The sequence below is a fragment of the Muntiacus reevesi genome, chromosome 2 (genome assembly GCF_963930625.1).
Source record: "Muntiacus reevesi chromosome 2, mMunRee1.1, whole genome shotgun sequence".
Taxonomy (NCBI): domain Eukaryota; kingdom Metazoa; phylum Chordata; class Mammalia; order Artiodactyla; family Cervidae; genus Muntiacus; species Muntiacus reevesi.
Genome location: NC_089250.1, coordinates 107,275,876 through 107,295,439, shown reverse-complemented (window position 1 = coordinate 107,295,439; position 19,564 = coordinate 107,275,876). Strand labels below are relative to the sequence as shown.

The following is a 19,564-nucleotide window of genomic DNA, read 5'->3' as shown; positions in this document are numbered from 1 at the left end:
GGGAGGAGAGTGGTTTGGGCTTCCAAAGCTTGGCCTGGGTGAAATGACAGATACAGGTTTGAATTTGGGGGGAAGAGGTCTCCTGTTCTCATATCATGCTTTACTCTGTCACCCCCTCACTCCAGGGACTACTGTCCCCAGTTTTCAGCTGTTCTCTGCCTCTTCATGGCTGCTGCTATTCCCGCTTTTCCTGTGTCCCCAAACCCACAAAGCTCCACAGGCTCTGTCTTCTCGAGTTCTAAAGTGAATCGTCTCCCTTCTTCCTGGGGAAACAACCGTTCCCTCCAGGTGGCTGTTAGGAAACAAAAGTGTGGAAATTTAATTTGCACTAAGTTGCTATGTCTGATACAGCATGTAATTGCACTGCATTTCTTAGCTGCAAGGGTTCCTAGCAATCTCAGGTGATTCTTGAAATTTATTTGAAGGCCAAATGAATGCACAGCTGCTGCGAGTGGAAAGCACTGCCTGCCCTTACAGCTGACTTGAGTCCATCCCTAAAGGGGTATTTTTGGAACAATGGCTGTCAACTACTAATTACACCTTTCATTGTAAAGGCAACTGGGGTACCGATTAAGGGAACTGACTTACCCCAAATCACAGGACTAGAAAGTGGCCAAGCTGGGACTTGTCACCAGGTCCCCTGGCCTCTAACTAATGTCCCTGTTTGAGAATACCTGGGTGTTTCTCTCTCAGATGTTGTCCTTGCAGCCAACTCCAAACTGTTATTACTAGCTCTGCTATTCTGGTAACATAAAGAACATTCGCCACAGCCCCTGCACGTATCCCTCCTTTCCTTGTGCCTTTCCCCTCTCAGGAACAGGGAGCAGTTTCTGTGACTTGCTTCATGCTGGAAGCTACCCCTTTCCTACGGCTGCTAATTTTTTTTTTTATTTCCCCCAACCCCACTTTATTGAGATATAACTGACGTATAAGTTTTCCTGTTAATTTTTACAACCTAATTGCTGCTGAGAATAAATACAAAGACGACAGAGACACACTTCAGATTCTGCTTGTTGCGTATTTTCATTTTTAATTAAATAATTCACATTCTGTTCTGCAAAGCAGATCCCGACTGGCAGTAGCCACCAGCTTTCTGAAGGCAACCCCTGTATTTTCAGGAGATTGTAGCCACGGCAAGAACATTGATGGCAAGGACATTGATGGCAAGGGAGCTGGGAGCAACATGGCCAAGCAGGCTGAGCTACATGCTACACATACAGACGTGTGGACACATATGTACATACCAGGCCACCTATGGCCAGGAAAGGGGTATCCTGTACTACGTGGCCATGAAATATGACATAAGGCCAAGGTCTCGGCAAAAGGAGTTTGCAGGATCCAGGAGGGAGCAGGGGAATCAGGCAGATTTGGTCTAGAAAGTACAGATGAAATGGAGACTTTAGGGGGTGCCCTGTTCAAGCCCAATGTTAGAAGAAGCAAGATACATAGGTCATTTTATTTGACAAATAAATACAAATAAAATACCTGGTCCACAATATGGGCTAGGCCCTGAAGACGGCACCATGTAATCTTGGAAACACATAACTAATTAGTCCCCCATGCACAGTATGGAATGACAAAAGTCACAAGACCCTAGGATCTTGAAGTTCTTAAGACATCTGCAGTTGCTAATTCTGCTTCATCCTTTTGAGGTAAAGAGCAGCTTCCACTCTTCCTGAAACCATGGTAGTTGAAAGGCCACGTGGCTGCATTCAGAAAACCCTGGGCCTCCTCCCTCCCTTTCTAACTGGACCATGTCCTAGGAATCTTCCAAGGCAAACTCATCAACTTTGGATCTCAGAGGATGTGCCTTCTTTAAATGTGAGCAGACTGACAAGACCCACTTCTAGGATCTCATCAGTCCACACAAATTTAAAGGAGCATCCTCTGCCGGCATCTGTTCCTCCCATCCCCTCCTTGCCTCAGGGACACAGCCATCCAGTCTTCTGCCCCCGTTCTTCATAATCCAGGGCCTCTTAAGGGACAGGCCCCACAGTCAATTAACACAGGCCCAGGGCTGGAAGAGACCTTCAGGGTTAGGACCAGAGCATTAGATGCTTATACCTCCTGTCTGCTGATTGGCTAAGCATACATCTTCTGGGACACGGATTCCCTGGAGCTCATTTGGACAGCAGAGGTGGAAAGATGTCATTGTAATGGGTTTGGTGGGACTTTTGCTCTTAAGGGTTTGGTCAGCAGCTGTCCCATCAGACCAGACTCTGGCACAGCTCCCAGGATGAGGGTGCTGGCAGACAAACATTTTGTTTTTCTGTTTTTATTTTCAAGTGAGTGCATCACATAAACAGACAAAGGGCTAGAATTTACACGTGTCTCTCCACCTTAGTGATAACTTGGTGATAACTTGCAGGAGCTATGCTACTGAGCCCTGCACATCTGCACATCTTCCCTCTCTATGGGACTCAGGAATCCTGCCCCCTCCCAAATCCTGCTCCTATAGACCTTTCCCAATGTCCTCATCCACTCCAAAATTTATAAATGAGGTCCAGAGGAAAAGCCAGGAATGGGCAGCAGGGGTGACGCCTTGAGGGTGCTGGACACGGCCCTGTCTCACCAAGGCCTGGAATGTTCTGAGCTATTTTTATAGAATGGGCTAAAGAGGTCTTCATGAAGAAGAAGAAAATGAGTAAACGCTCATTGCTGAATGAGCCTCTTGTTCCGGGGTAGCTGGCGGCTGGCAGAGGTGAGGCCTCAACGCTCCCTGTCTCCAGGCAGGTGGGTGTTGCAGAGGGGAAGGTTCTGGTGTGAGGGGGGAGCACAGCGGGAACAGAAAAACAAACCAGGGCTGGCCTTGCTGGAAAATGAGGCACTGCCTCTCAGCTGGACCACTCTCCCTAACCCAGCTCCCTGCTGGTAACACCTCATGTGGGTCTCCAACCAGGTCCCAAGGAGTATAAAGTCAGTAATCATCCCACCCTGCCCTCCCTAAAACCCCAAGGGTTCCCAGAGCATTGCTGAGCCCCAGGCAACACTCAGGTGAGTTGTGTCTTATTTCAGACACGTGGGCAAAGGTAATAATGCAGAAAGGGTCTTCCTGTCGTATCTTCAAATCAACTGTAGGAAAAAACCCAAGCTAAAAAAATACCCTGCAGCTGTCATGACTCCCATGCTCTCAGCTTTGTCCTCTGGTGTGTTTTGAATTGTCTTGGAGTGTCCTTGTATACATGAAGCGAATAGCTTCTATTACTGTTGTCTTTCTTGATTTGGGTACAGCTTTGAGTCCCTGCAAATAATAAAATATTTTTCTGTCTCTTCTTTTTCACAAAATAAATAAATTAAGTCAACCTGCAGTGTACAAATTGTCAATGTCCTGAGAAGTCCCAAAGGTCCATTCTCCGCACAGTCCTCACGATTCAGGGGTAGAGGCCTTAGCCCCAAAGGCATAGGAAGGAAGGAAGGAAGGAAGGAAGGAAGTCTGCTATACACACTAGGAGAGCCCCAGGACCCAGGAAGGGTGCTGGACAGAGGTGTCTGCCCCTCACCACCCCCAAGTAAGGGATAGTGGAGGGAGCAGGGCAGGGGCTGGGGAAGAACGGCCAACACTTCTGGGCCTGCCAGAACCATCCTGGCACCACTCTGCCCCAGGATCAAGTTTTCAGAGTTAGAGTACCTTTGGGCCCCAAATTAGAGCCAGTTCCCTGCACAGTTTATGCTTGGACTATAAAACATAGAGATTTCCTTGATTGGCTGAATCTATGGTGATGGAGACCCAGGGCACTGATTATAACGGATCTCACAAGACAGCCACTGTCCTCACCTTTTCAAAGGCTGGCTTTCCACCAGGATGCACCCCTCTCTTCCCTATAGCAACCCCAGCTGGACTCAGATCTTGTATTTCCCTGCTGTCCATAATACTCAAAACAAAACAGCCCTCCAGGCTTGATAATGGGATGGATCTGATACAGAGGTTGTTCAGGAAATCAGAAACAGCCCTTAGTGAACTTCTGATGCTTCTTGAAAGTTCTCAGGGGGTACTGAGTTCTGCTCCCTGGTTTGGGGTGAGAGTGGGGAAAGGCTTCCGCTTTGGGGACATTTGGCGCTTGGTCATAGGCCCCTGACCCCCCAGGAAATATGTTAGGGCTTGGGAGAGATTTTCAAATCTGGCCTTTTCTTGAGGAGGGGGTGAGGACTGCTAATTTATGCTGCTTTGGACACTCAGCAAAGAACACTGGTGATTTCTGAGATCTGTTCCACATGGGTTCAAACAGAAAAGCCCGTGGGGCACTGTGGGCTGCCATGTGGCCATCAAGGCTCTGATCCTTCTGGAGGAAGTTTCCTTCTAATCCTCTCTCTCCAGCAGGATCTAAAGTGCTCCCCACAGATCCTCCCAGCCCCCCTCAAGACCACAATGCTTCCAAGCAGCACTCCTGCAGAAACAAACCTGAAAATATAGCCACAAGAGACCAAACCATAAATAACTTAAACCACTCAGACCATCCCATGTTGAGCAACACTCTTCCCAGAGCCCTAAAGGAGGAATTCCAGACACTAACCACAGAACCATGACAACCGACCGTGTGGCTGACCTCGGTCCACTGTCTTCTCAGGGGAGGGGCTATCCTGATGTGACTTCTCCCCGAAGAGCACTCTATACTTCCATTTGGGCCCTGCCCCACAGAGGCCTGGCTGGAAATGACAGGACTCCTGAGCTGCTTTTTGTCTCCAGGGACCACAAATGTTCCTGCCAGTCAGGCCTGAAGCAGCTTTCGAACACGGACACGCTCCTGGGGAGTCAACCGAGCTGGGACGGGGCCTTCAGGCTGCCATCACACGGGGATCAGACACGCCAATTTAAAACATGCTGCCTATTAGCAGCAAGGACAGGAGCGAGGTAGCCATGAGAATCTAAGGTGAACAGAGGCCATGCATTTAGCAGTTCTGTACCCATCATCCAGCCTCAGACTTACATGGGGCAGAGGGTCATGATTCATGACCATATACCACTCCCCCATCCTCCTGCATGCTGCAAGCTAATTCACTTGTCCTGTTCGACTCTTTGCAACCCATGGACTTTCGCTCGCCAGGCCCCTTTGTCTATGGGATTCTCCAGGCAAGAATACTGGAGTGAGTTGTCATGACCTCCTCCAGGGGAATCTTCCAGACCAAGGGATCCAACCAAAATCTCTTATCTCTCCTGCATTGGCGGTGGTGGCAGTTTAGTCGCTAAGTCGTGTCTGACTCTTGCGACCCTGTGGACTGTAGCCCGCCAGGCTCCTCTGTCCATGGGATTTTCCAGGCAAGGATACTGGAGTGGATCGCCATTTCCTTCTCCAGAGGATCTTTCCGACCCAGGACTCGAACCCAGGTCTCCTGCATTGCAGGCAGATTCTTTATGGACTGCGCTAACAGGGAAGGCAGGTGGGTTCTTTACCACTAGTGCCACGGGGGAAGTCCCTCCCTCATCCTCCAATAACTCTGAAAAGCTGTTTCGTTCTTTACCACTAGTGCCACGGGGGAAGTCCCTCCCTCATCCTCCAATAACTCTGAAAAGCTGTTTTTCTGTATGTATATGTGTATGTATTTCTGTTTTTCTGTGTGTGGGGTGTGAATGTAGGTATGTGTCTTTATATGTATATTTTGTAGCTCTATATAGAGCTGATTTCACCTCTCCCTGGTGACCCACTCAGATGCTATACTGGATTATGAAGAAATTCAGAAACTGAAAGGTTCACACTGAGTAAAGCAGGGGGTCTGACTGTGATTAGTTCATGCCGGAACCCCTTCCGGTTGTTAAATATTTGTAGACCCTTGCCCACTAGGTCTACAGGCCATCTATGTGTGTTTCATGTGTGTGTGTGTGTGTGTGTGTGTATGTGAGAGAGACAGAGAAAGACGGAGAGAGAGGGAGAGAAAGGATTGTGAACAGGCCCGGGCCTGCCTGGGTCTGCTCAGGAGACGACAGTCCCTTAGGTCTGGGTTTGACAGCCCTCAAAAGGGCCGGCCACCGTCCTGTTCTCAGCGGGAAGCCCCGGGCCCACAGCTGCGGGGGAAGCGAGCTGGCTGGGGGCCTACTTCTACAGCGCAGGCGCGGCTTACGCCCGGTGCGTCTTCCAGCCCACGCCCTGCGGCGGTGCCGCAGACTCCCCGCGGGCCTGGGTGAGGCAGGCAGAGCGGGACTTTCAGCAGCAAGGGTGCTGGCACCCCAGGCCCCCTACGTAACCCAGAAGGTGCCGCGCTCCTCCAGCAGGCTGACGGAGCGGTTGGAGAGCGAGGCGGCATCCTGCACCGGCTTGTAGCCGAAGAGGCGCATGGCCGGGCCGCAGGCGGCCTGCACCACCTGCGCCAGCTTGAAGGGCATGCTGAAGCGCCATTTCTCAAACTGTTCCGAGGAGTTCTTCTGCGTGGAGTAGATGCCGTCGTGCGCCGCCTGGGTGTTCTTCTGGATCCAGTCCTCCACCTGTGGGGTTAGGGGGATGCCTGCAAAGCGATACATCTCCTGGGCCTTCTGCAGCGGCCGGAGGGCCACGTCCTCGTAGCGCACCAGCATGTAGCGACCCCGCAGCCAAGCTGGCTGCCTCAGGCCCAACTCAGCGGATAGGCGGATGCTCTCACAGTTGCCCTTCAGCCGCAGCACCTCCTCCTCCCTCAACTGGTCCTGTCCCTTGGCCAGCCACTTCTTCCAGGTCTCGTACTTGTCCGCGAAGGCCACCATGCGGGAGGCCAGCACAGCACGGGGGTCGCGCACCAGCTGGATGACGCGCAGGTCGAGACGGGGGTCCTCGGCCAGCGGCTGCAGGAACTCCAGTTGCCTGATGCGGACGGCCTTGATGGCCATGTGCTCCTTGCGGTGGCAGGCTTCAGCGGCCAGCGTCATGTTGAGAGGGCCACAGCGGCGGTTCTTGCAGGGATACTTCTCGAAGACCTTCTTGACGAGGGGTGTGCAGACGGGGTCCTCGCAGAGGGAGCGGCTGGAGCCCCGGCGGAACACGAACTGGGTCAGGTGGTCCTCGGGCGCCGGGATGATGAAGTGCTCCAGGATGTAGAGGTCGCACAGGAAGAGCTGCTTGAGCACGTCGCGGTAGACCAGGGCCGAGCCCGCGGCGTTGGCACCGCCCTGCTCGAAGGACACAGTGCGCTCGATGTGCCACAGCGGCTCGAAGAGGTAGAAGATATTGCCCTGCTGATTGAAGAACTCACCCACAAACGAGGAACCCGTGCGAGTTGTGGCCATGAGGAGCACGTGGCGCCGGGGCGGGGCCTCGGCGGCTGGGCGGGGTTCCAGCTGCTCCCACTCCTCTTCCGCCTCCAGCCTCTGCTCCTCCTCGGCCTCCTCTGGTGGCTCCATGCCCAGCTGCAGACTGAGGTTTCGCAGGCGCCTCTGCAGCTGCAGGAAGGCCGAATCCAGCTCACTCAGGGACAGGAGGGATGCGTTCTCGGCCAAGACCAGGGCTGGGTCGGTGCTATTGGCATCTACCAGGGATTGGGGGATCTGCTTCAGCTTGTCTGAGACCCTATGAGAGCAAAGGGATACCATGATCAGTGACGGACTGGGGACTCTATCCCCTGTGCACCCTAAGGCACGTCCCAGGATGACCACCCAGAAGCTGACTTTGAGGCAAGGGTTTGAGTGTAAGTAGTTTATTTGGGACATGATCACAGGGGGAATGGGTAGGGACTTGAGACAAGGAGGAAAATCACTATGGCCCAAATTGCTCTGCCAGGGGAACCCCAGGAGGCAGTGTAGACAGAACACACCTCAGGATTCCCTCACCCAGGGGATGTGAAACTCCCAGGTGGCCTTGGCTGAGGGATTCTCCCAGAGGTATTTACTCCTCAGGACTTATGGCTTGCCGGTGTGCAGGTGGAGAGTTGCAGGGGCTTGCAACAGGACCCAGTAGGCACAGACTGGAATAGTCCATGCTGAGGAACCCAGGTAGAGCGCCAGCATAATGCCTACTATACAGCTGAATTCCTAATCTGCCTATCTTGGTTGATGCTTTTGTGCAAGGGTTGTGCCTGGGAGAGAAGGTCTATAAATCTTTCTGTGTATAGCAGGCTCACTAACAGGGCCACTGCACACAGTGGTACACTTCCAACTCTATGCATACTCCGTGTAGCCTATGAGAGTGCACACCCCTGGAGTTGAGCAGTACACAACCTGGGCAGCTGAACATGGCAGCCCTGCTGACCAGAGTATCTTTTCCAGAACCCTGCCTCACAGTCATCCATGACTTTATTTGGTTATGCCAGGTCTTAGCTGAGGCATGTGGATCTTTAGTTGCAGCATGACGGATCTAGTTCCCTGACCAGGAGTGGAACCCCAGAGCCCCTGGACTGGGAGTACAAAGTCTTAATCACTGGACCACCCAGGAAATCCCTCATCCATGACTTTGGAAATATAGGAATATTGGAAGTATAGGAAATACGCTGTTCGTGTGAGGTATCATCCTAGGCCAGGAAGTTAACTAATAGTAATAGCAACGGCCAGTAAGCACAGGATACCAACTATGTGTTAGACACTGGGCTAAATGCTTTTACATTTTCTTAATCTTTACAACAAAGCCGGCCCCATCGTTAGCCGCATTTTAGAAGAGGAACTTAAGGCAGAAAAGTGAAATAATTTATCTAAGCTGTCACAATTAGAAAGGGCTAGAATCATGGGAATTCCCTGGTGATCCAGCAGTTAGGACTCTGTGCTTCGACTGCAGGGGGCATGCGTTCCATCCCTGGTCAGGGAACTAAGATCCTGAAAGCTGCATGTTGTGGCCAAAAAAAAAAAAAAGAGGCGGCCAGAATCAGGATTCCAACTCAGGATGCCTGAGTCCAGAGCCCAAGTCTCACTGCTGTGCGGTCATGAGGACGTGCGCATGACCTGCCTGGGCACAGGAGGGGCTTGGTGATGACTGGCTGAAGGACTGCCTTTATTGGTCCACAGAGAGAGCCCTACAGCCACCTCTCTGCTTCCCCCACCCCATCCCACCTGGATAAGGAAGACTTGTGCTTGCATTCCTCACCTTGATATGATTTTATTTTCCTTTTCAATGAAGACAAAAACCACCACCACAAAAGCCAGGAAAAGGGCATATTTGCTCCTCATTCTCAGACTGTGCAGAAAATGTCGGCAGTCCTGGGGCAAAGAGAGTCCTTTCTCCATGGGGAAGGGTGGGGCCGTGGGCACTCAGCTCAGGGGCATCACTCAGGACCTGGCTCGTCGTTCAGGTGGGGGACACCTGGTCCTGTGGAGAGATGGGCAGTCAGGACACCCTTGTCTGTAGATGAGAACAAATAGGAGCTTTTCCACCAGATTTTTGGGGACCCCAGCCCTGTTTAGAAGCCAGAACTCCAGACCCACTCTCCCAATGGACTGTGCCCCGGAAACTTGAAATCAGGTCATTTAAAATGTTAACGAACCTTCTGATTCATCCATGTCACTTCCATCAATTTATGCTTTGACCTCACGAGTCAAAGGCAAAAGTACGAAAAGAATACTCTTTGCAGTATACGTATTTGCAATAGCAAAAAGAGTACAAGCATCTAAATAAAAAAATGATGAAGCAAACAATGGATTATTATGCAGCCACAAAGAATGAGGTAGATCTACTAATGCTGATATGAATAATCCACTATATATAGTTATATATAATGTGTAGATGTTATAGATAAGCAAGCTGCAGACATGGTCTGCATATAGGATAGGGTTTCTTAGCACTACTGACATTTTTCGAAATTAGCTTTTATTGGGGTACAGTTGACTTACAATGTTAATTTCTGCTGTGCAGCAAAGTGAATCAGTTATACATGTATCCACTTTTTTTTTAAGATTCTTTTTACATATAATCTCCTTATTATCTGTTTTATAGATAGTAGTGTGTATATGTTAATCACAATCTGCGAATTTATCCCTCCCCCTCTCACCCTTGGTAACGAAAAGTTTGTTTTCTCCATCTGTGACTCTGTGTTTTGTAAGTTCATTTGTACCATTTTTTTAGGTTGCACATATAAGCTGTATCAGATGATATTTGTCATTCTCTCTGACCTCACTCAGTATGCTAATCTCCAGGTCCATCCATGTTGCTGCCAATGGCATTATTTTGTTCTTTTGTACGTCAGCACTGCTGACATTTTGGATCAGATAATTCTTTGTTGTGGGGGCTGTCCTATACATTGTAGGATGTTTAGCAGCATCCCTGGCCTCTATGCATTAGGTACCAGTAGAGTCTCCTCTGCTTAGCTGTGATAATCAGAAATGTCTCCAGACATTGACAGATGTCCTCTGGGTGGAGGGGTGGGGGGTGGGGAGGGGTAGGGTGGTGCAAAATCATCCCAGGTTGAGAACCTTTGATGCAGTATTAAAAAAAATTAAGGGAGAGAAAAATATAAATGCTAGATACAAGTGGACTGTGACCGCAGGGAGACACAAGGCCAGTAACAAAGGAATGGGTAGGTCAGGAGAGAAGGGTGAGGTGAGTCTTAACATTTACTGTGTAACATTGTGCACTATTAGAAATTTTACCATGTGGATGTATAAATGTTTTAAAATTAACTAAAGGTTTTCCACCATACCATGTGAATTCTAGCAAAATCCTTCATATGGTCTCGGCCTTCAGGTCTCAGCTTCGTGGGGCAGCTTCTTCCTGGATAGGTTAGGGCCACCTCGGCCCCACCACATTATGACCTGAGACTTTGTCATAAAGCACACCCACTTGAAATGACGTGTTCAGTGCTGACCATCCCTTTGTGGAGGGCGGGCAGTGTGTCTGGGCCCCTCATTATCCCTTAGCACTGGGCCAGGCACACAGGAGACACTCATGCATGGCTGCTAAATGACAGAATGGTTAAAGGAATAAATGATTCCTAACTGAAACTGTATATATTTTTAAAAACCAGAGCAAATACACCATTGCCCAGTGCAGCCTGAATCACCATTGCTTTCATTTATCCTCACCATCAAACATAGCTGTACCCCGAGCCCCCAGATTCCAGCACAGCCCCCTCTTCCAAAAGTCTCTCCATTCTTCACAAGGACTCTCATCCATGGGAGACGTTCAGCTACAAGTTTGGAAAAGTGTTATCGTGACCTTGTGCAGGGCATCTGGGAGCATCCTTCTTTCTGGGAAAGATGAATTTTTTCCAAGCTGATATTGACGCTGAGGAGTGGGAGGGCTGAAAGGAGGGTCCCCAGGCTGCACCTTCATCATACAATGGAAGTGATTTTAGGGACAACCAGAAAATCTACCCTCTGGGGAAAGCAGTGAGACTGGGGTTCTGCTTCTGAGAAGACAGATGTGTACCCTGGCAGCCAGAGTGGAGGGCCTCAGCTGAGCAGGGCAGGATGGTGGGGGGGGGGGGCAGTGGGCAAGGCCAGGGTGCTCTGTGAGTATAGGTAGGTGGACATAAGCCAGGAGGGAAGAGGGCTGCAAGGCCAGTTCAAGGGTAACTGAATATTCTTGCCTCTTCTTAATTCTTTTGGGCCATTTCCCATGCACTTATTAAACAAATTTCTCCTGAGCACCTACTATGTGCCAGTCTAGGCACTGTATCTCACAGCAGGGAGCAAGCAGACCCCACCCATGCCCTCATGCGACTTACACTCTGGTTGAAAGAGCCAGCTAGAAGGATATGAGGTGATGAAATGTGTTGAAATTTATAAAGTTACTACTCTGTGCCTAGTAGCATGCCAAGGACTTGATTTGTAGTTCCTCATCCCACAAAGGCCCTGTTAGGTAGTGACCCATTTTACAGATGAGGAAACAGGTTGAGAGAGATTAAATAATTTGCCCAAGTTTCCTCAAGCAACAGCCTGATTGCCCCTCCCAAGTCTAAGTCATTCCAGCCTCTTGATGTTCCACAGTGACACCCCCTGCTCCACAGCATGTGTGATTGGACTTTGCAGTTGATGGTGTGTCTGTCTCTCATTCCTAGACTACAAGTTCTCTGAAGTCCAGACCAGCATCTAGAACAGCTCCTGCCATGTACCCACTGCCCAGCAAGTTACTGGTAAGTCAGCTCATTGAAGCTGCTGACTGGCAGGCAGTCAGCATGTGTTTGCAGAATGCTGGGCAGGGCTGTGTTCCTCACTCACCCAGTTTAGCCTGTGGCGGGCTGTGAGGCCGCCTGTCCTGCTAGGAGGGTGAGACCCGATACTGAGTCTGCCAAGCACAAAGGATTGAAATGTTGGCTTTCTTCCCTCTAGGCTCTCAGCGGAAAGGGCCCGGATCTGATCATGTGAGGGAAGCAAAGGAGCTAGGACCAGAAGTCCTGGGTTCTTGTTCTTCCTGCTTGTCTAACATGCTGTGTGGCATTGCATAAGTGACTTAACCTCTCTGGACCTCAGTTTCTTTACTAGTAGCATGAAAAGGGTGGTTCCTGCTATATAATGTTGCTCTGAGGAGCAGTGTCTGGTGCATGGAGATGGAGAGAAGGCAGGCATGGGGCACAGGGACTTGTGCTGGTTGTCCTCTCTTCTGGGTCTAACATCTTTGGTACAATTTACAAAGTTGACTGTGTTGATGACAAAGATCCTGAACCTTCTCCTCCCTTCCCTTCCAGGAAGTGTTTCTATTTCTGACTTGCTATCCCAGCCCCTTTAGCCCCTGAATAATACAGAGTTCCTGAGAACCTTGCTGACACTGCCCTAAAAGGAAGACACAAGGGTGAAAACTCCCTCCAAGTGAAATCCCAGGCAGGCTGTTGGCTCCTCAGCCCTGGTCCAGGCAGGCTGCCCCTAGGGTTAGCTTTGGAAGGCCAGCAGGCAGATGGGCAGTCAGGGGAGGGTAGTTTGGAGATCCCCAGACCCAGGAGGTGGCAGAGGGTCACAGATGCCAGGACACAGGGTCATGGGGAATGGCCGAGATGGGGGTCATGCGAGTAGAATGTAGCCTGCAGGAGGCCCTTTGCAAGAAGTGTGTCTGTGCTATCTGTGACACTGGACAAACCCTCCCTAGAGCTGTGGTGCCCGCCTTGCTTAGCTCATGGGAACAATGAAAAATCTCTTCCTTTTCTTGGCAGCTGCCATCTCTGGGGGAGTACTCGATACCTTTCTTCCCCCCAACACCCAGCAGTAACACAATAGCCAAAGGAAAAGATGGTATCCCCCTGCTGGGATGTCAGCAGAGGTCACGTTGCCAGGGCAGCAGGGCCAGTGGTGACGAAGGCCAAGGCCACATGCCAGCTCAGCCTTGCCTGAATGCAGGGGAGCGGGGCAGCTGTCCTGGGCCCAGTTAAACTCAGGACTCAGCCTAGATGTCCCCTCCCCTGGAGTCCTTCCCTGACCACTGGCCTAATGTGGACTGTCTCCCTTCTCCCTATCCCTTTTAGCACCTTGCTTTACGTCCTTCCTGGATGGAAATGTACTTGGGTACCACCTGTTTCAGCCACTGTCATGTAAGCTCCCTCTTTGTATCCCCACTGCCCTGCTCCGTGTGCACCAGGCACAGTGGGTGCCTCTTGCTTGTAGAAGGAATTGATGAATGCTGTTTCCAAAGCATTTGGCCCACTGTGAGATGCTCAATCATTCTGAGTTGGTGGAAAATACAAAGAGAAAGAAGAAAAAGCCATTGTTCCCTGTCTGAGTGAAGCATGTCTGCATGCTGTGACCTGTGCTGCAGGTGCGCGGTGAGTACTGTTGACGTTTAGCCGCTCAGTCGTGTCCTACTGACGGTAGGCTGCCGAGCTCCCCTTTGCAGGGGATTTCCCAGGCAAGGATACTGGAGTGGGCTGTGCACAGCGTATATGCCCCCCAAACAGGGACTGAGTGGCTACTACATGTGTATACTACGGGAGTGTGCTACAGGTGTGTACTGTGGGCAAACCTTTGGGCTTGGGGCTTCCCATGTATCAGTCTCGAACTGTCATGACAATCTGGGATACCTTTTTGAGGATAAAGAACCTCAGCCTGTGGCTTTCAGTTCCAAGTTTCCCCAGCCTACGTGGTAACAGCGGAGGGGTGGGGGCGGGGAGGGCAGAAAACAGCAGAGGCAGCCCAGGCAACCTCAGTGAGGGAGCCCTGGAAAGAAAGCAGGCCCTACACTCTAGGCACTGGCTTCCCTACCCTGCTCTCCCCTCGGGGGCCTTCCTGCTCAGGCCTCCCTCGTGACCTGGCAAAGGGCCCTCTCGAGAGAACAGTTTTGTACTTGGATGGCTGCCTCCCGTGGAGGAGGTGGGGTCCCAGACTCTGCTGTGAATGGTGCTCTGATAAGGGATGGGCCCTGCCAGACATTGCATCAGGCAGCAAAGCTCCACTCCCCTCGCTTGGCTCGCTCCGGGCCAAGAGCACAGTGGGGATCAGGGCCTCCGCTGTGGCAGGCGAAGCTTTACGGCCTTTCCACCAGCAGCAGGAGGAGTTGCCTGGGCCGAGGAAGGCCGGGGGCTGAGATGGAGGAGGCTCCTGGGCAGAGACAGGAGCAGTGAAGCCCATTGTGGGGAAACTCTGAACCTGCTCATGAGCTGCGGCCCTGGGGGCCAGGGGGTACCCTGACCATGCCAGGTCCCCAGACACCTGGGAGGGTTTCCGTGAGTGGCCTCTAGATCCACTTGGGTGGAGGCAGGGGGCAGGACCAGGAGGAGGAGCACGCATGCTCAGGGGCGAGCTCTGCTTGGAGGATGCAGGAGTCCATCCAGTGGCCTGTCCCAGACCAAGTTCTGTTTCATGTCGGGATGTCCAGAGATGGCCTGGGCTGTCCAGCTTAGTGTCTGACAGGAGAGTAAATGCCCAAGTGCCATTACGTGAACCAGGGATGGAAGGAAGAAGAGAAGGCATGAGAGAACGAGGAAGTAGATGGGGGCCTGGCTGAGGGAGGCACCCTGCACAGCCCGGGGCTGTCATTCCTCCTCAAATCCCTCATGTTCTGGGACTCTAGCTTCCTCTCCTAAAAATAAACCATCTAAAACTTCCGTATGGGCACATGTCCAGCCTCAGCCAAGGCAGAGCCAGAGTAGATGCTCCCAAGTTGGAGGTGTATATCATCTGAGTAGCAGTGGGCATCTAAGAGCTTATGAGAAGCTGTGGACCAGAGCCACAGGATGGACCAGAGAGCTGAGGGCCAGCGTGGTGTGGGGGTGGGGGTTGCCACAGACTCCCAGGGAGCCATCTCTGGCAGGGACAGACCCCCGTGGCCCCTCAGCCCTGTTTTCCTGTGTGAGGATGTGGGGGAGAGTGCTCTCTACCCTCATTTGACACGGTCACTTCATCAGGGCCTGCTCAGCTGTGTGAGAAACACATTTTGTGCAAAATGCTGACAGCTGCATGGATACAGGGCCCCAGAGAATAGTCCCCACCCCCCTATCAGCCAAGGTGCTTCCCATGCCTCTCACACTGGGCCCTGGGCCAGGTCAGCACCGAACCACTGCTCTGGGCTTTCTAGCCCTCACCCAGTCAGGGGCTGCAGCAGAGGCTGGTGTCCAGGATGCCCACAGCTGTGCAGCCGGGAAGCCAGGTGAAGAGTCAGTTGGTTTGTTTGGAACCGACCTCGACGTGAGCCAAGACTCATGGCCAAGAATGTGCACCCAGCCTTGGGAGTCCAACGTGTGAGAAGCGCCTTGAGTGTCTCAACAGACGGGGCTGGCTGAGGCAGTGCACTGGCCCAATGAAAGCAAGCCATGCAGGGGTTAAAAACGCTGATGCACAGCTGCAGAGATGGAATATTGAATGATGATTCTTTTCATTTTCTATCTTTTTGTATTTGACTTTTTGACAACCATACATATACCACTTTAATTAAAAAATTTAAAAATCTAATCTGGAGCTTAAAAAGAGAAATGTAAAATTACTTTGGAAATGGTGTGGGAAATACACTGGAAGAAGGAAGGACTGGAGGCTGGGAGACCAGGCTGTCCCTTCTGTGCTGGTCCAGGAAAGAGGAGGTGGTCTGAGCAAGTGGGGAGAGTGTGGAGGAGAGGAGGGACAGACACATGGGACCTTAAGGAAGTCAGTGTGGTGCCTGTGACATGCACAGCATACATGAGCCTTAAGGACAGTGTGCTTACGAGGAGAAATAAGCCAGCCATGAAAGGACACATCTCATTTGATTCTAGTGGTAAAGAACCCACCTGCCAATGAAGGAGATGTAAGAGACGCAGGTTTGATCTCCGGATTGGGAAGATTCCCTGGAGAAGAGCATGGCAACCCACTCCAGTATTTATGCCTAATCTCATGGACAGAGGAGCCTGGCAGGCTATGGTCCATAGGGTCACAAAGAGTCAGACACAACTGAAGCAACGCACGCATGCACTTGAGGTACCTAGAGGAGCCAAATCAGAGAGACAGAAGGTAGAAAGGTGGTTGCCTGACCCTGGGAGTACAACAGGCAGGGGAAGGAGGGCAACAGAGGACTCCAGGAGGATCCCCTGTTCATTCCTTGGACAGCAGTCCTGTATTTTGCTGTGCCCACAGCACCTGGCATGTGGCAGGACACAATTAATGTTCGTGAGGTGAATGAATGGATTCATAACTGTCTCTAAGAGTTGGCTGTGGTTTCTTGTGGTTTTTCTTCCCCCATGCTAGTGGAATATTGGATACATAGGAGATGATTAATATGCTATTGATTTTATACACACACACACACAGCTTCCCAGGTGGCGTTAGTGGTAAAGAACCTACATGTCAATGCAGGAGATGTAAGACTCAAGTTCGATTGCTGGGTTGGGAAGATCCCCTGGAAGAGGGCATGGCAACCCACTCCAATATTCTTGCCTGGAGAATCCCATGGACAGAGTAGCCTGGTGGGCTATAGTCCATAGGGTTGCACAGAGTTGGACATGACTGAAGCAATTTAGCGCGCGTGTGCACGCGCGCACACACACACACACACGCACATATATAGAAAGAGAGACACAAACAGACAAGACAGTCTGGAAAAGCCTGAACAAATCATACAGGGACTCTCTCCACAACTGTGGCTTCTTTTGACATCTCTGCTTTTACTTGTTGACCTTGATGCCCTGTGACCTTAGGAAAGGAACTTAAACTCGAACGGTTTCATTATTTGTCAATGGGACACTTATAGCATCTATTGTACACTCAGTGGTCATGAGGAATCCAATGAGAAGATGCTAGTGCACTGCCTAACCCAAGTCCAAGTCACGATAAATGGTCCTACTTAGGAACCACTCACCCTGTCTTTACAGATGCAGCAGATTCTGTGGCTTGTGATTGGTGATGAGTACTGGATTGGTTGCAGTGGGGTGGCGTCTCAGTCCCCTACAAACACCAGGGTGAAGGAAAGTGATGACCTGACCACAGCTGGAAGTGTCCCTCAGGCAGAGCCAATATCCGCTCATCTATGGACAGCATTTGGCCCTGGGCATCTTATCCTCACTGCCAGTCTCATCTGGGGATAAACGTGCTGACTCTCCCTGTCCCAGGTATTGTGGTCAGCCCTGAGGCAGCAGAGAGGCTGGAAAGAGACCCAGAAAGACAGCAGGCAGAACCCTGAAGGATGCTCCCTCCCCAGCTTCCCTGTAGGTCAGCGCTGCTCACAAATTCCACACACCCGCCTGGCCAGGAAACTCTGAGTGTGCTGATGAGAGTGTGGCTCAGGGGTCCCTGGGACCCCCGGGGAGGAGCCGGCTCCACTCTGGCTGCAGTGAGCAGAGGCGGCAGGCCTCAGAGCCATTAGGCTGGGGTCAAGGTGAATGCCAGTGGATTCTGCCCCCAGGACAAATCATGCTGTTCGCAGCGACTCAGGCCAGAGCCTTATACAAAGCAGCTTGGCTTTGCAGCTCTCGTTGTACTTGCCTTCAGCCGTGCAAGTCTGAGGGGGTATTTCTTTTGGAAAGGTCCAAGGGAAATCTGTCCTGTACACTACCCCACCAATCATGAGAAACATGGCTCTTGCCCTAAAAGTGCAGAATGTCAGAACTGGAAAGGGCTTGGAGATTTCCTTATCTATCCTTCCTCATTTTTCATCTGTAGCCACTCAGGCTCAGAGAAGGGAAGTGCTTCACGAAGGCATAACTGGATACTGATGATACTTGAACCACTACAAAGTCTCCTGTCTCCCTGCCCAACTTTATCACCTTGACTCTCATAGCTTAGCCCGTCAAGAACCTCCAGCACAGGGTTGTCAAATAAACAGTGCACATTCCACTCAGCAGTCCTATGCCTGGGGCAGACATCACTGATTAATCATTGTCGTCTTTTCAGCTGAAACTAGATGCAGCCTCATACGCCTTCTCAGTGCAGTGCCAATCCATTAGAGCTGGCATGTGAGATAAAATCAGCTTGCCTTTCCAGCTTAATTGGATCCTTCCTGGCTACCAAACACAGTTCCTCACCACCCTCTGGTTTGCCATTCTGCCATCTGGCATCACTCCCCCCAATGCCAGCCAAATTGCAAGTCTCCTCCATCTAAACATGCCTTGTAGATCTATCCTCCAAACCTTTGATTTAGCACATAAAACCCTTTCGGGCTTCCCTGGTGGCTCAGTGGTAAAGAATCCACCCACCAATGCAGGAGACGCAGGTTAGATCCCTGGGTTGGGAAGATCCCCTGGAGAAGGAAGTGGCAACCCACTGCAGTATTCTTGCCTGGGAAATCCAATGGACAGAGGAGCCTGGTGGGCAACAGTCGATGGGGTCGCAAAGAGTGAGAGATGACACAGCAACTAAACAACAGTAACAATAAAACCCTTTACCGAACAAAACAGCACATATTACAATTAATGGTGAGGTCACTAAGAATAGTTAAAACATCAAATCTGGGGGAGGGGGGGGAAGTACTTTTGAAAAGAACTGCAGTGGATACAAGGTTCTTATAATTCCACCTTCCTCCCTAGCTTGGCTTGTGCTTAAATGAAGGAGAGTGAAGGCAGAGTTACAGAGAGCCTAGGACACTGCACAGAACTGCTGCCAATCCATCCCACACCACGGCTGGCAGAGATCTTCACACGGCTAATTTTATATTCTTACTCACATACCTTTATATGTTTTTATGAATAAGAGCCAAAACTTTAAAAGTCTTAGGGCTTTCCTACAAAATGTTTCTTGGGTTTTGGGAAAACTTGGGCAAGTCCATTGGAGTGTGCCTTGAGTGTGAACATAATCTGCCATGGCTATTACAGCAGCAAAAGGTTGTGGCCAGTTGCCTATAGAAAGCATATAAGGGCAAAGCAAAATGGGGCGTGGTCCCGGTTTTCCCCCCATATTCGATAGAAGAACAAAATGTTCTTTAATACTCTGTGTGGGTGAAATTCTGGGCAAACAACTGGCAGAGACTTGGTACTCACCAGGTACCCACATGCTCTTCACCTTCCCCAGCCCCTCTTGCATTTAGGTTGGGCCAGTGACCAGGTTTTGTCCTGTGGGGATGCAGATAGGTTAAAGTGATGTCAGTCACTTGAAGTCCTGGTCCTTAAAATGATCCCAGACACCCCCCGGGTCCTGTCTTCTCTTGCTATGGCAAGACTGGAGGCCACATGTTCCAACTGGCTTACTGCAAGGTGGAAGCAGCCCAGATCCTGAGCTGCTGCTTGCCTGCATCAGAAGTGATGCAAGTATAAAATTAGCTTTTTTGTACTGCCGAGCCACCATGACAGGATTTCTGAGATGACTTGAAGAGAAGAAACTCTCAGTACCTAGGCCCAGGATCCCCTTCCTGCTTTCTCCCAC

General features: G+C 50.9%; 1 protein-coding gene across 4 annotated transcripts in view; it reads right to left on the bottom strand.

The window, feature by feature from the left end:
- Window positions 1-1,017: 1,017 nt before the first annotated feature.
- CHST3 (carbohydrate sulfotransferase 3) overlaps window positions 1,018-19,564 on the bottom strand; it is a 38,137-nt gene continuing 19,590 nt past the window's right edge. For 2 of the 4 annotated variants that reach the window (XM_065922528.1, XM_065922530.1), the window contains exons 3-5: window positions 19,183-19,254; window positions 8,973-9,194; window positions 1,018-7,469 (exon numbers count right to left, since the gene is read on the bottom strand). In XM_065922528.1, the coding sequence (XP_065778600.1) occupies window positions 6,170-7,469; window positions 8,973-9,112 (1,440 nt within the window). In that variant the 5' untranslated portion in view covers window positions 9,113-9,194; window positions 19,183-19,254 and the 3' untranslated portion in view covers window positions 1,018-6,169. Of the gene's footprint in view, window positions 7,470-8,972; window positions 9,195-9,369; window positions 9,494-19,182; window positions 19,255-19,564 lie in introns of those variants that run through there. The other 2 variants (XM_065922532.1, XM_065922531.1) reach the window with 2 other exon arrangements.